The sequence below is a fragment of the Chiloscyllium punctatum genome, chromosome 48 (assembly GCF_047496795.1).
Source record: "Chiloscyllium punctatum isolate Juve2018m chromosome 48, sChiPun1.3, whole genome shotgun sequence".
Taxonomy (NCBI): domain Eukaryota; kingdom Metazoa; phylum Chordata; class Chondrichthyes; order Orectolobiformes; family Hemiscylliidae; genus Chiloscyllium; species Chiloscyllium punctatum.
The window spans coordinates 49,412,868-49,427,660 of NC_092786.1; the positions used below are offsets into that span (position 1 = coordinate 49,412,868).

At 38.9% G+C, this 14,793-nt stretch overlaps 1 protein-coding gene across 2 annotated transcripts in view; it reads left to right on the forward strand.

Annotated features, from left to right (window-relative positions):
- The window catches only part of ticrr (TopBP1-interacting, checkpoint, and replication regulator), a 46,407-nt gene extending 31,923 nt beyond the window's left edge, over positions 1-14,484 (forward strand). For both annotated transcript variants that reach the window (XM_072565177.1, XM_072565176.1), the window contains 7 exons: positions 412-502; positions 640-704; positions 1,423-1,575; positions 3,440-3,564; positions 4,126-7,147; positions 8,861-8,983; positions 13,015-14,484. In XM_072565177.1, the coding sequence (XP_072421278.1) occupies positions 412-502; positions 640-704; positions 1,423-1,575; positions 3,440-3,564; positions 4,126-7,147; positions 8,861-8,983; positions 13,015-13,166 (3,731 nt within the window). In that variant the 3' untranslated portion in view covers positions 13,167-14,484. The remainder of the gene's footprint in view (positions 1-411; positions 503-639; positions 705-1,422; positions 1,576-3,439; positions 3,565-4,125; positions 7,148-8,860; positions 8,984-13,014) is intronic.
- Positions 14,485-14,793: the final 309 nt, after the last annotated feature.

The following is a 14,793-nucleotide window of genomic DNA, read 5'->3' on the forward strand; positions in this document are numbered from 1 at the left end:
GACACTCTAGATGTGAATTGACTGATTTAATACTAGAGATTTCAGACTACTGCAATTTGGTTATTTTCCCCTTACCCTTCCTGATGATCCTTATTATTTGGCTACAATCACAAAGTTACCTTTTAATTCTTTGAAATCTCTGCCAAATGTATCATACAGGCAATGGCAAATTGTTCTCCCATCCAAGTTTGATGTCTGTATCTACTCTTTGTAGCAGAAGCCATTAAATATTCACCAGGTTTGCTCATTTCTTCATTGTCAAAGCCTAGACAATGCTTACACAGATAGGAGATCAGCTTAATTTCAAATTTTTGCAGACTGATGATTTATTTTGCTTGAGCATATTTAGTCAAACAGGACCTCATCTAATTTTGTAAAGTGAACAAATTTAACAATGTTTTCACCTTTTAGGATATCGAAAATTACTGACCAGGAAGGTGACTGAGACACCTCTCCATAAACAGGTGTCACACCGGCTCCTGGACAAACAGATTAGAGGGAGGTATGTAACTATATATAGAATTTTTTTGGTGTAATGCATCACTGACATAATTCAAATATGTACTGTAATGAGGGGTAGGTTGTTTTGGATATATTGACAACCTGTATGAAAATTACATTTCATGTCTGTTTCTGCAGATGCTCAGAGGCTGGTTCTGATGTTAGTATTGTTAAGGAATCTCCAGAGAGAGCTCTATCTGCAGGTAAGTATTTGGTTGATGGATGAAATATTTCGTAATGTTCATTTTCTTCAACTTCAGCAAATTATCACTTGAATTACCATGAAATTAAATTTCACTACTGCTGATGTGATTTCACTGAAGTGAGATATGTGACAATGTTATTTTTTCTAAAAGTACAAAGAGAATTATTGGAACATATTGCCTGAAAGAGTGATGGAAGCAAATTCAATAATAAGCGTTTTGATAAATATTTGGAGGAAGATTTGTAGATCGGGTGAGGGAGAAACCGAGTAATTTAACTGATTGCATTACTCTTAATAAAGAACAAATGATTTGCTACTGAGTTTAAAAAGTGAGTTGTGTTTGGACAGTTGGTTCTGAAGTAGATGATCAAGTTCAGATAACCCATAATACTAGCCATGTGACCCCAGAATATTTATTGTACATCAATCAACTGACCTTGTAATTTGCAATTACTGTAGTGACAAAGGAATACAAAAATTGTGTGAATGTGCAACTTTACACAAAAGATTATTCTTCTCATTAATGGAGTTCAGCTTACAGCTTTTATTTGATGTTTAGCAGCAGCAATCTAGCATAATTTAAGTATTTGACCATATATTTTGAGCATCAACTGAGTGATCAGAATTCAAGTCTGTTTTTATTGTGATATTAGTCAGAAAACATTAAATATGAAATTAATTATTCCCTTCCTAATCGTATTTTTTGTAATGTGCAGATTGTATTCTAAGGAGGAGCCCACGCATCAAGAAGGCATCTCTTGCCAAGAGTCGTTCTACTTCCTTTTACTCTGGTTCATGCCCAAAGTCTCGGAGTTTGGAGCGAGTACAATCCTTGTCACATATACAAGCAGCAAAAACAAAAAAAGCAGGTAAACACTGTTTTTCACTCATCTATGTATGTTCCTGTGACATTGAAAAATGGACAAGTTTTTATTCATTCCCAGGTCAAAAATTCAGAAGTTTTTGCATTTGCTAAGGTTTTTTTTAAAGAAGCCTCGAATGAGAAGTCTCTCTCTTGAGTTTTGGTTTTAAAAACATTCTTGAATTAAAAATTATTAAACTCTTGATTGCATGTTTTGCATTTGCTTCCCCTCTTTCCTTTTTGATATGGTTGCGCGTATCTGCCAGCCATTTGTCATCTGTCAACTGTAATGAAATTGAAAGTGTGTGTACTGTACCTTTTTGAGAGAGTGAATGCTGTTCTGCACTGAGAGATTACAAGAGCAGTCTGAGTGTACTGGAAAATTGAAAAAAATGTCGCATTTGGCCGTGAAATAAATACCTGAATTGGTAGCTGTTTTGATAACAATTTGAATTTAACCAACCAGTTTAAATTATGCTCCAGGATACTAAAACCCAATCAAGTTTGAATTTATTGTTTTGCCAACATTGAACCAAATAAGACAATATGTTGGAGGATATAAAAAAGGGCAGGCATTTTGAAAATCAGACAGAGCAACTGTCATCGAGAGAGAGAGAGACCCAAGTCATTGAAACACTCCCTATCAAGGGTAACTTTTTCACATGAAACATCTTCACAAAAAGAAAGAAGGCTACCCAGAGAGATCTTCAGCTGAAAGAAGAAAGATATTGAAAGTGACAGCTACTGTATGGTTTTGAAATTAAGTTGATGTAATTTTAATAAGTGTTTTATTGGAACCGTATATTGCTATAGAGTTGGAGGCAGGTAATAAGCAATTAAGAGGAGGGGGGTGGCTTGTAGTTGTGAATCGCTGTATATTGTTCACTTTTAAAGAATAAATTGACATTATTTTCTTTAAATAGTGGAATGTGGGAGTTCTCTGTCACACATATTTTAACAGATTACAAGGTGAGCTTTTCTGGGTGTTTAGTTTAACTAAGAGGGGTTCACCGCTATGTTGTAACACAACCAAGAATGCAGATGCTGGGGCTATTTAATAATTGGGATCTTTACCTGCTTCTATTCTGACCTTGTACAATGTGAAATATTATTAGCAAGAGTCACTTACTTGATCAAGTGGGAGCACTCAGTATACACTGGGTGGTGGAAGATTTTTGCCTCTGAAGTACTCGCGTCACTTGGAAAAATTCAATCACAGATGACTGTTTGGGGTCAAGTCACTTCTGCATAAGAGAATCTGAGTAGCTGCTTTTCTGATCACAGATTCTGTCTCTCAAGCTGCAATCACAAATTTCCTATCTCACAAGACAAAGTCTATGATTGGAAGAGCAGCAAGGCAGGAGAGAGGAAATCTGTTATTGGGGCAAAACTGCAGTATGTCCAGCCCAACAAGGTTGATAAGTAACCTGGGATGGAGCTTGGCGAGATCTGCTCCAACTCGGGATCTCAGCCTGAGGGATAATGCAGGAAATGGCATTGAGGTAAGTTATCCATGATCTAGTTGAAAGGTAGAGCAGTCTCAAGGGGTAAGCAGCTTACTCCTCTTATTGCTTATGTTCCTGCCTCAAATAGTTCAGGTGGATGTCGGAAAATAATGTGAAATAATCAAAGAGCATAACATTTTTAGTGATAACCAGATTTGACCTCAGAATCAATACTCCTGAAATAAAAGTTGGTAAATAGTCTTTTAACTATAGCCTAAACATTACTTGCATGTAAATTAATGTATGTATTGGGTCAAAGCATTAGGTAAATACAAATCAATAGTATTGTAAAATTGGTGTTAAAACTTTGTATCTGCCAAAAGTGAATCTGTCTGCTCGATAGTGACTTAATCCCTCTTTCTTTAGACGATCAAAACATCCAGTCTCCAAATCTGCTGCTTTTCGGTGCTGTGCTTGGGCATCTCCGTCCGAAAGAGAAGCAGTCATCAAAGGGCTGTTGTTCAGACTCTGAGAGCTTATCTGCAGTTCAGGTATGATTGAACTTAAATTATATTTAGGGAATACAAGACAAAATCAGATATATTATTGAAAGAAAGAAAGAAAATAAATGAACAAAATAGACTTGTTCTTTCACCCCACCCATTTTGTAGTAGAAACGGATTATTTACTTTGAAAGTTTGAGTTAAAAATTTGATTCAGAAGATCCATTGTCTCCTTTCTGTGAATGAAATAAATTGGAAGCTTAGTGCCTTTAACGTAAAAATTATGCAGATACTGGGGGCTTGGATTAGGTGTTCCATTGAGCGCAAGATATCACTAAAACTGAGTGCATTGAAAATTGTCGTAAATGTTAGATTCCATTAGTATACCTAACCTGTTGATAGTGCAAAGAAAAGCTAGACGATAAACCTTTGAGTTGTTAGCTTAGTTTGCACATTATTAGCAGTAAGGATATTGACTAAGAAACATTTTAATTCATCAGGTTAGCTAGTATTTTTACTCTTATTGACTTTTTGTGAAAATCTAGGATTAATGAACTGTTGGACTTTTGAAATAATAGTTTACTAACTTTGTGCTTTAACTTCCGTCAGACTCCAAAACTTACTCCCAAGAAACATCTGATCTCCCCAGACAAGAGCAGAGTCATACAAAAGTCCCCTCTAATATCCCGCTATTTGACACACAAGAAGGGTGTAAGCATCTCCAAGAGCCCAACAACAAGATCTAGCACCATTAATTACACAAGTAAGGAATCTTCACCATGGAAATTGATAACTGATTCATACTTTCAGTCACCTAGGCGAAGTGAGCGTCTGAATAAAGAAACACCTAACAAAAATAAGTCAACTTGGAAAATGGAAGTTCAGTCCCCATTTAAATCCCCTGACATGGTGAGTGGCCATTTGATGTCATCACCTTATAAGGACCATTCACCAGTTAAATTGTCTTCCAGACGGAGTGAACGCTTAATGTCACCTTGCAGAAATAGTTCAACTGTAAATGTTTTTTTTGCACCTTCAAAGACTTTAGAATTGGTTTCCCAAGTAAAAACACCAAGGAAATATTTATCCCTATTAAACAGTCCAGAAAAGATATCAAGAAAGCAATCTCAATCTTATTCGGTTAATAGTTTGATAAAAGATGAATCATCAATTCCATGTACACCACATAAAAGAAAGTTGAGGAGATCAAAGTCTGAAGATGCATTCATCTCTCGCACTGCAGTAAAATATTCTGTGGTTTCTCCACCAAAAGTATCCATGTCAAAACTTTTGAAGAGGATTGCTGATACTTCATGCTTACCAGATCAGGGCAGATCTTGGAAATCAAATGGGAGCACATCTACACAGAGAAGTAGCTGGGAAGCCAGTTTTCAAACACCACTGAAAAGCTCAGTGATAACGAGATCAATGCATAACATACTTACACCAGATAGACTCAATGCAATGCAGTCTAAAAGTTTAGTAAGAACAAAAGTTGGATTTCATGTCACCCCATCAAAATCTAAGATGAAGACACCACCAAATTGTACTGTAACACCACCTCAAAGCTCGGTGCAGACATTATCAGTGTTCAATGAAACACCATTAAAATCAAAGTTGAAGACGCCATCAAAATATACTGGATCACCACCCAGAAGCCCAGTGAGGACACGATCAATGTTCAATGTTACACCAATCAAGTTTGAGTTGACTGATCTTTCTAAACATCCTGGAACACCTCCACAACCCAAATCACCAAGACAAAAGACTGGGCTTAATGTTGCACACTCAAATGTTGATCAAACGATGTCGAAATATAATTCAACACCACCTAAAAGCCCAACTGCAACATTGTCTCCACAGACATCTAGCTCAACATCTACACATCTCAAAACCTCAAGAAGAAAGTCTGACCTTAGCATTATAACTTTCAAACATGACCTAAGTACACTGTCCAAATCTAAGTCAATCCTGTGTGCATCACCCAAACCAGAATCTATGATTGAAGCAGATGTTGAATCAGTGAAAATGCCAGGAAAGCTTGCCAGCTCTATGACTAAATTAGACCAAATATTAAAAACCCCAGAGAGAGATAGAAACACAACTTGCAATGTACAGAGGAATACACCAAAGAATGTGAAGACATTTGGTGAGGCGAGTCATGTCTTGCAAGAATCCAACTTGTGTGAGAGTATACCACAAATAACGTTTGAAATTTGTAACACCAATGAAAGCTCTGTATCCAATGAAACCATATCTAACAGTTGGTCTGCAGCAATGAGTGATAACTCTGGGAAGGACTGTCTTAATGCTGTTGTAGGATTAAATACTTCAAATTCCTTCCTTCACTCTTCTCAGAACATAGGTTCTGAACCTGATTTCAGTGTCAATTTGATAAATGAGAGACTGAATTCATCTTTGGTTAGAGCAACAGATGCTGGTGCAGCAAAGTCTCCATTGAAGTACAGTAAAGACATATCTCAGGTTAGGCTCCTACAAAGTGAAAGCTCTGGATTGAAAATGAAGTTTGCTGTGCTCAGAAAAGGGTCTGATTCCAGTGTTTCTAACTCTGTAGTTACTACTGACATTCCCTTGCTTCAAACAAAATCCACATCTTATGAATTCCGCTGGACTGCAGACAGGAGACAGAGACTAGCAGCAGCACGGCAACAGATACCTGACTTTCCCATGAAAATCTCAACTCCAAAGAGTCGGAATTGGCCACCAATGCCAACTTATGAGGTTGAGCTGGAAATGCAAGACTCTGGACTTCCCAAACTCCGATTCAAACGGACCAATTCTAGTACAGTGACTAGTCCACAGCTGGAGCAATCTGTCACCAAAAGTAATGGCAGTCCCTCCTCCATGTGTGTAAAGAAGGATGGATGTGAAAGCCCATTAGATGAGAGAAATGCGCAGCGCTGTGTTAAGCATTCGGGAAAAATGGATGGAGGCCATATATCTCCATCATTTTGTTTCCATTATTCCCATAATACTCCAGCAAAGGCTACACCCAGAAAAGGTGGGGTCCAGACTTTTATTTGCCAGTCATATACACCAACCCAGTGCTCCTCTAATGCTGCTTCTCCGTCTCAAGTGGATTTAGGGTCGGTCCCTTGGACACCTTCTCCCAAACACAAAGCGAGACATTCTCAAACACCAGATGCTATCAAAAACTGGCCGCGGAAGAAGAAGGCAGCCACAACCCCACTTAGTGCAAAGCAGCAGAAAGGAGAGAATACAGTTATACAAAATGATGATAACTTTTACACAGAGCACGACAGTAACAAAATCATGCCTTTGGAGGAGATTGATATGGAAGGAGTATGTAGGTTACAAGACAATTCCCCTACCATTGAATGGGATGAAAGGTTTCCAAATAGTCCAAAGGAAAATTTTGGCCTTCGGTCGAGAAAACGAGGGCATAATTTTATCTCTACCACATCAGAAGAGGGAAGGGAAGCAAAAAGACCAAGGGAGGCAAACTTCAGAACAACTATGTCTTCATATACAGAGTTTGCGTTGGAAGAAGTGCAAAAGGAACGGTCTTCACCTAATTCTTTCTCTCGTTTCTGTAATACCTTCACATGCCAGCGTTCAGTTGAAGATGAGAAGATTTTCGATAGTCCAGGTGATTCTCCTACTTTAGTTTACTTTCCCAAAATTGTCAGTTTGATAAACATTGTACCATACCTCAATTGCTATGAGCTCTTTTGTGAGGGAAATTAATGGAAATACGACACAGATAGCTTAATCATGAAAAAACAATTCTTTTGACATAGTGTCTCTTAAAAATGGTGGCTGGATTGTTATGTTTAACTAACTGTTGATTTGTCTGTTTTGCTGGAAGTTAGGAATTTGCATGCAAGTTTGCACTTTTACTGAAAATCAGTATATTGACAGAATATATCTAGTCCTATCCTAAAACATCAGTATAGTCACACTTAATTGGTTATAATATAGTCGCATGATACTTATTTTGTAACTAAAATTCTTTTAGCTGAGTATGGTTACACTTGAATAAAGTCTTCAGGACAATTCTAGCTAGCTACAGAGAAAACATTTGCTGCTTTGGAATTTGTTTAAATTGATCTTTTGTTCTAAAACTTGGAGGTAGGGTGTGGCTGGAAATTGATTAGAAACTAAAATCATAAGGAAGATCTGGGACTGTGTCTCTAAATATTTCTGTATTTCTGCTTTTCCATGGAATCTTTGACGAGAGACGATTCTGATTTGCAAACGTGATTTATGAACATGATCCCATACAGGGGTTTAGTTTTAAAGACTTGACATACAAATATTTTCTGTACTTAGGAACAGCTGGTTTACATTGTCCTGCATTGTATTCTGACTTATGTACAAATTGACTTGTGAACAGACCCAGGGATTGCCTGACTTGTGATCTTCTCTAAGTGTGTGTGTTTGCCAAGCAAACAGTGTGCAAGATGATTCAGAGGTATGAGTTCCTGTGGAGGTTTGATGCAATAGGAAAAGGGCAAATTGCAAGTTAAGTTTGTGGAATAAGGTCCAACTAATTGTGATCATGATATGGAGGTGCCGATGTTAGACTGGGGTGGATAAAGTTAAAAATCACACAGCACCAGGTTATAGTCTAACAGATATATTTGGAAGTACAAGCTTTTGGAGCGCGGCTCCTGTTGGGCGATAACCTGGTGTTGTGTAATTTTTTTTTAAACTTCATCTAATTGTAGTTCATATCAATTTTGACCAACAGCAAATGAGCAAATAGACCTCAGTGCCTTGGTAACTGTTCTGATCACTGTAATGTAGATTACAGTAGTGGAGCTGTCTTTTTATTCATTTTAAGGGATGTGACTCACTGGCAAGGCTAGTATTTATTGCCTGTAAAAGTGTGATGAGGTGTCTCTTGAATTGCTGCTGTCTATATGGTACCACAGAGTGCTGTTAGACAAGGAGTTCCAGGATTTGACCTAGCAACAATGAAGTATTGATAATATAGTTTTAAGTCAGTGTGGTGTATGATTTGAGGGGACTTGCAGGGGTGATGTTTCCACGCATTCGCTCCTAGATGATGATCATGGGTTGGAAAGTTCTGTTGAAGCAACGTTGGTGAGTGGCTGCTATATATCTTGTAGGTGTTTCTTGACTAACTCGAAGCATGTGGGTTGAGTGCATGTCCTCCGCAATAGGCAGAGATATGCCACTGTAGTTCAGTCACAAGCCCAAATAACATTGTTTAGTTTTTTTCATGGTTTGGGGTAGAAAAGCTTGCACGGAGTTATAAAAATGTATCCTATGAGCTGTCTTAGTAGAGCAGCTGCTTTTTACCTGTGATTGTAATGCTTTTATTTGTGTTGTAAAGCTGAAACATCACCAAGCTGTAAAGTTAAATCAACCCTGTCTGCTAGCAGCCTGCTGGCACTCACTCAGTCACCTTTGTTGTATACTGGGAGAACACCTGCAAAGAAAAGATCTGGTACAAGAGGTAAAGTTCAGACTTTCTATCATGTTTAAGTGTAATATCTGATTATTATTTCTTTAATAGTTTTATGAATTACATTAGCATAAGCAAATGGAAAGGCCTGGGATGAAAATCACTTGCTTTAAGTTGTTTGCCATTTATTTAAGTTGTGTGCATCAACATTTCATTGGTTAGATCTACCTGATGGCTTATCTACCTTGTTTTGAGTATGTGCAAATTTTAGCACATCAAATGGGAGCCAAATTGTATAATTCAGTTCCCATTTATCATTGTCAACATGGCAAATGTAAGCTATTGGAATAAATTAAAGTTATTTTCTTGTTTTGGGTTCCTTTTGATATAGGCTGTATGCCAACTTATGCTGGTAGTCCAACACTGCTATCATGTTCTTTCTTTAAGCTCAGCTCAATGTAATGACAAATCAGGCAATACTTTTTCAATGCAAAGTTATGTCTTAAATGTTCCAGTGCAGTGTCTGTCTGTCTGTCTGTCTCTCTTGCTCTCTCTGTACCTGTTACATTTACAAATCATTTATATAAATGACAAAAAGCAGTGGATCCATCATCAATCCTTGCAGCACACCACCCAGTCACAGGCATCCAGTCAAAAAAGCAACCCTCCCACCACCACCCTCCGTCTTCTACTTTCGAGCTAGTTATGAAGTGCCTGGGAGTGTTGCCAGACAAAGACACATTAAAGTGCAGTTTCATAATTCCTTGAAGGTGGAGTTGCATGTAGACAGGGTAGTCAAGGCATTTGATATGCTTGTCTTTATTGATCAGTGCATTGAATGTAGGGATTGATTGGTTTGTGTTGCAGCTGTACAGGACATTGGTTAGGCCACTTTTTGAACACTGTGTCCAATTCTGGTCTCCGTGCAAAGATGTTGTGAAACTTGAAAGGGCTCAGGAAAGATTTACAAGGATGTTGCCAGGGTTTGAGGCTATAGGCAAGTGCTTTATAGACTGGGACTAATTTTCCTGGTGTGACATTATAGAAGGTTATAAAATCATGAGGTGAAAATGTGTTGCTGGAAAAGCGCAGCAGGTCAGGCAGAATCCAAGGAGCAGGAGAATCGACGTTTCGGGCATGTGCCCTTCTTCAGGAATGAGGAAAGTGTGCCAAGCAGGCTAAGGTAAAAGGTAGGGAGGAGGGACATGGGGGAGGGGTGTTGGTAATGCGATAGGTGGAAGGAGGTTAAGGTGAGGGTGATAGGCCAGAGTGGGGGTGGGGGCGGAGAGGTCAGGAAGAAGATTGCAGGTTAGGAAGGTGGTGCTGAGTTCGAGGGTTGGGACTGAGACAAGGTGGGGGGAGGGGAAATGAGGAAACTGGAGAAGTCTGAGTTCATCCCTTGTGGTTGGAGGGTTCCTAGGTGGAAGATGAGGCACTCTTCCTCCAGCCATCGTGTTGCTATGATCTGGCGATGGAGGAGTCCAAGAACCTGCATGTCCTTGGTGGAGTGGGAGGGGGAGTTGAAAGTGTTGAGCCACGGGGTGGTTGGGTTGGTTGGTCCAGGTGTCCCAGAGGTGTTCTCCGAAACGTTCCGCAAGTAGGCGGCCTGTCTTCCCAATATAGAGGAGGCTGCATCTGGTGCAGCAGATGCAGTAAATGATGTGTGTGGAGGTGCAGGTGAATTTGTGGCGGATATATAAAGATCCCTTGGGGCCTTGGAGGGAAGTAAGGGGGGAGGTGTGGGCGCAAGTTTCGCATTTCTTGCGGTTGCAGAGGAAGGTGCTATAAAAATTACGAGGGGTGTGGAAAGAGTGAATAGTCAAGGTCTTTTCCCCAGGCTAGGGAAGTCCAAAACTGGAGGGCATAGGTTTAAAGTGGGAGGGGACAGATTTAAAAGGGACCTAACGGGCAACTTCACGCAGAGGGTGGTGCTTATATGGAATGAGCTGCCAGAGGAAGTGGTGGAAGCTGGTACAATTACAGCATTTAACAGGCATCTGGAAGGGTACATGAATAGGAAGGGTTAGAGGAATATGGGCCAAATGTTGGATTTCTGGTCAGCATGGACAAGTTGAATTGAAAGGTCTGTTTCCGTGCTGTGTATCTCTAGCTCTCCATTGGCATCACTGGTTTTTGCCCTGGAGAAGATAGTGCTGAGCTGCCTTAAGCTGCAGCAGTCTTTGGGATAGAAACATATGGTGGTGACCTTGTGCATCTGCTGCCTTTGTCCTTCTATGTGGTAGAGATTGTGGGTTCAAAAAGTGTGTTAATGGAGGCTTGGTGAGTTACTGCAGTGCATCTTGTAGAGGGAAAATATTACTCTTTGCTATGCTTTATTGATAAACGGAGAGAATGTCAATGGTGATAGACAGAGTGCTAATCAAGCAGGCTGCTTTTGTTCTGGATAGTGTCAAGCTTTTTGAGTTTTAGCAATGTACCAATCCAGGCAAATTCAAAGTATTCCATCACGTTCCTGACTTGTGCCTTGCAAATGGTGGTCTGGCACTGGGGAGATGGAAGGAGAATTGACTTTTGCAGAAGTCCTAGCTTCACGGTGGCAACAAGAGCAGTTCAATGTTTTTAGCAGGTGCTGTTTAGCTTCTGGATGTTGGTCACCTCCTCAGGGATGTGTTGTTGAAAAATTTAGCAATTGTGTATCATTGAGCATAAGAGGTGATAGTTAGATTCTCTCTTGGTTGAGATGATCATGCCAAGCACTTCTGTGGCATGATTGTTACGTGCCACTTATCAGCCCAAGCCTGCATGTTGTCTAGGCTATGCTTCATGTGGACTTTCTGTTGAGTCACAAATACTTCTGAATATTAGTGCAGTTGTCAGGAAACTTCCCCACTCCTGACCTTATGATGAAGGAAAGGTGCACAATATGCACAACACATCATTATCACTAATATTCATTTCTGTATTCGGTGGAATGTCATTTTGGCTTCTTTTTAAATATTAAAACAATGACAGTTTGATTTGAACAGGTGGCAATTGGTTAATAGCAGTTGTGGAATATAGAGCACTCCCTCTTCAAATAAAAGTCTGATGTGTTTTGCATTGGGAATATATTCGCTAGTAAGATAGTGTATTCATCTGCACTAATTTAGTTCTCAAATCAGTTAACATATCAGGATTTTGACATCATCACTGAAAAAGCAGCCCACTTGACCGACACCCCAACCACCATCTTAAATGCTCAGTCCTCCCACCATTAACCCGCTATGACTGAATGCTATCCCATCAACATGATAACTTGCTGTAATCCACCAAGTTTTCTTTGGTAGCAGCTTTCAAACTCAACTTTGTTAATGAAAGCTTTGCCAATGGTATACATGTTCCATGAATGAACAGAAAAAATCAATTTGTGTCAGATTATGATTGTGTAAGGTTACCATAACCCCTGTCTCCATGCTCTTACAGTAAGTATGGTAAATAAATCACCTGCAGCAACTACAATTCTATTAACAACAAAAACAGAAGTTGCTGCAAAAGCTCAGCAGGTCTGGTAGCATCTGTGGAGAGAAATCAAAGTTAACGTTTCAGGTCCGGTGACCCTTCCTCCAGCAACTTCTGTTCTTGTTTCTGATTTACTGCATCTGCAGTTCTTTCAGTTTTTGTATTTCTATTAACCTATCTTCAGTTCATTAGCCAGTTCTGCCCGTCTTTCAGCTCTTTAAAATTTCCTACTCTGGGTGATGCCTCATTGTGGAGTACAATTCTCTTCGTGCTCTCGGCCTCCTTCGTCGCTGGCATTGTGGCCATTTTTTGTGCAGCTTAGATGATCTTGCTATTGCAAAACATTTTGCCCTGACGAGCGTTGCTGACCCAACTATTACTGTCCTTATCTGACTGCCTCATGTGGATTTTTCATTACCACTAGAGATTTATTTAGAATGATCTTGCCTGCCTGGTTGTTTGTCTATTCTGTGCTTAATTTAAGTCACAGATCCACCTGAATTTGGGTTCCCTGAATAGGCCAGAAATTGAACCTGAATCTTTGGTTCCAGAATCCTTTTAGTCATTTAGTTTGAGTTTTGTGACTGAAGTACTGTTTTTGATTGTACTGAATCTTTTGACAGATGCTACGCATGAGGATTTGCAGACTGATAACCTGGCTAGCAAGAGAATGACAATTGCTGGTGACACTGACCAGGATTATTCTCCTTTCACCAAGGTGCCTGTTCGTCGTTGCATCACAAAAACATACTCCAGAAAAAAACTAATCAGTTAATGCGAGCATCTCAATCTTGGCTTTATCTTCAACTTGCTTTGTTATTGTTCCTTTCTGTGAAGATGTATGATATGAAATGCAGTAAATATTTAAACAGTGGAAACTGCTTTGTGATTATCGTGGATGTGAAGTGGCACTTGAAGTGGAGAGAGAATACAACACTACATTCTGTGTTCATATGTTAAGGCTGACTGAATGTTAAAATTTCATTTATTTATGTGTCAAATTTTGTTGTTTTTTTTATTTGTATTATGGGTGTGCATTGTGATTGAACCTTGTTTTATGTCCCAAAGTTTCAGTGCAAGCTGGCTGAGACAACCAAGATTAATGGAAAGCAAGGCTGAACATCCATGCTTACATGCTATGGGCCAATTACTAGATCTTTTCCATAAAGTGTCAAGCATGTGAAAAGAGGGATTCATTCTAGATATAGAGCTAATGTTATGTGTTTGAAATAGTCAGTTCAGTGAAGTTCCTTTAAGTATTAGGGAGAGGGTAGCAGTGCAGTTGCTGATAAGAAGGTTAATATTCTGGGAAGATAAAATTGAATGGGCTGGAGGTCCATTTTGATCCAACTTGAGATCAGTATCATTGCAAGTTTTAAATATTGAAGTTAGGTCGATTTGCAATAATTTAAGTGGTGTCAATTTAGTACCTTCAAGGTTTGTCTTGCCTTGTGTTTAAACTGCCAATGCTTATTTTAGAGCATCAATGTGAAAAGACACATAGAATATTTCAAAGCAGCTATCTTTGGCTATCCATTTGCTAAGACTTTTAGGGTTATTAATCCAGTACTAGACATGCTTTCAGAGAAATGTGGGTGTTCTTTATCTTAAACTATTTATTTCTGTTCCTCACAAAGTAGATAGTTTGAGAAGTTCAGTTACTACTTAATTTTTGTTTATAAACTGGAGTTATGGAATGTTTTCTGAAGCTAACTCTTGTTGAAGGAACACCTGTTAGGTGTTGTTAAATCTCTTCAATGTAATTTGATCTTTTCAAGTGTTGCACTTCTTGGCAGTTGTCACTTTTAATTTTAAACGCATTTCACAGAATGGAATTGCAGAGATGCTGCTGGCTTTTAGATTTGTGTTAAATACCTAAAAAGAGGGTATCTTGATCCATGTGGTAGGAATATGGACTAGCCACATGATGTTGAATGCAGATCACTGGGTGATGTTTCAAATTTTTATTAAATAGCAAATTGCCTATAAAGTTTTACAAATTTTGGGGTGTGGATGTAAAAATGATGTAAAGTGTTTTTAATTGAAAGCTATTGAAACATTCTGTACAGTTATTTGCTAAAATAAATGATGAATTTATCACCATGTTCAGAAAGTATGCACTTTGTACGTGTTACACAATACATAAAACTCTTCCAATCCAGCTGATCATCTTACCAGACAGTTCAGATTTCAGAGTGAAAACCAGGATTAAAAAGACCATCAGTTTTATTTTTCCAGTTTGGTGGTCATCATGGTCAGCCCATGAACAGGTAGGCTAACTCGCTGATTCTGTCCTTGATGTCTAAGGACAAAACTCAAGGATGTGACTTCTTTCAAGTTGCACACCATCACAATTGCTGGTGTGGATCATTTCTTCTAAACTATCATCTGTTTCTAGCCTC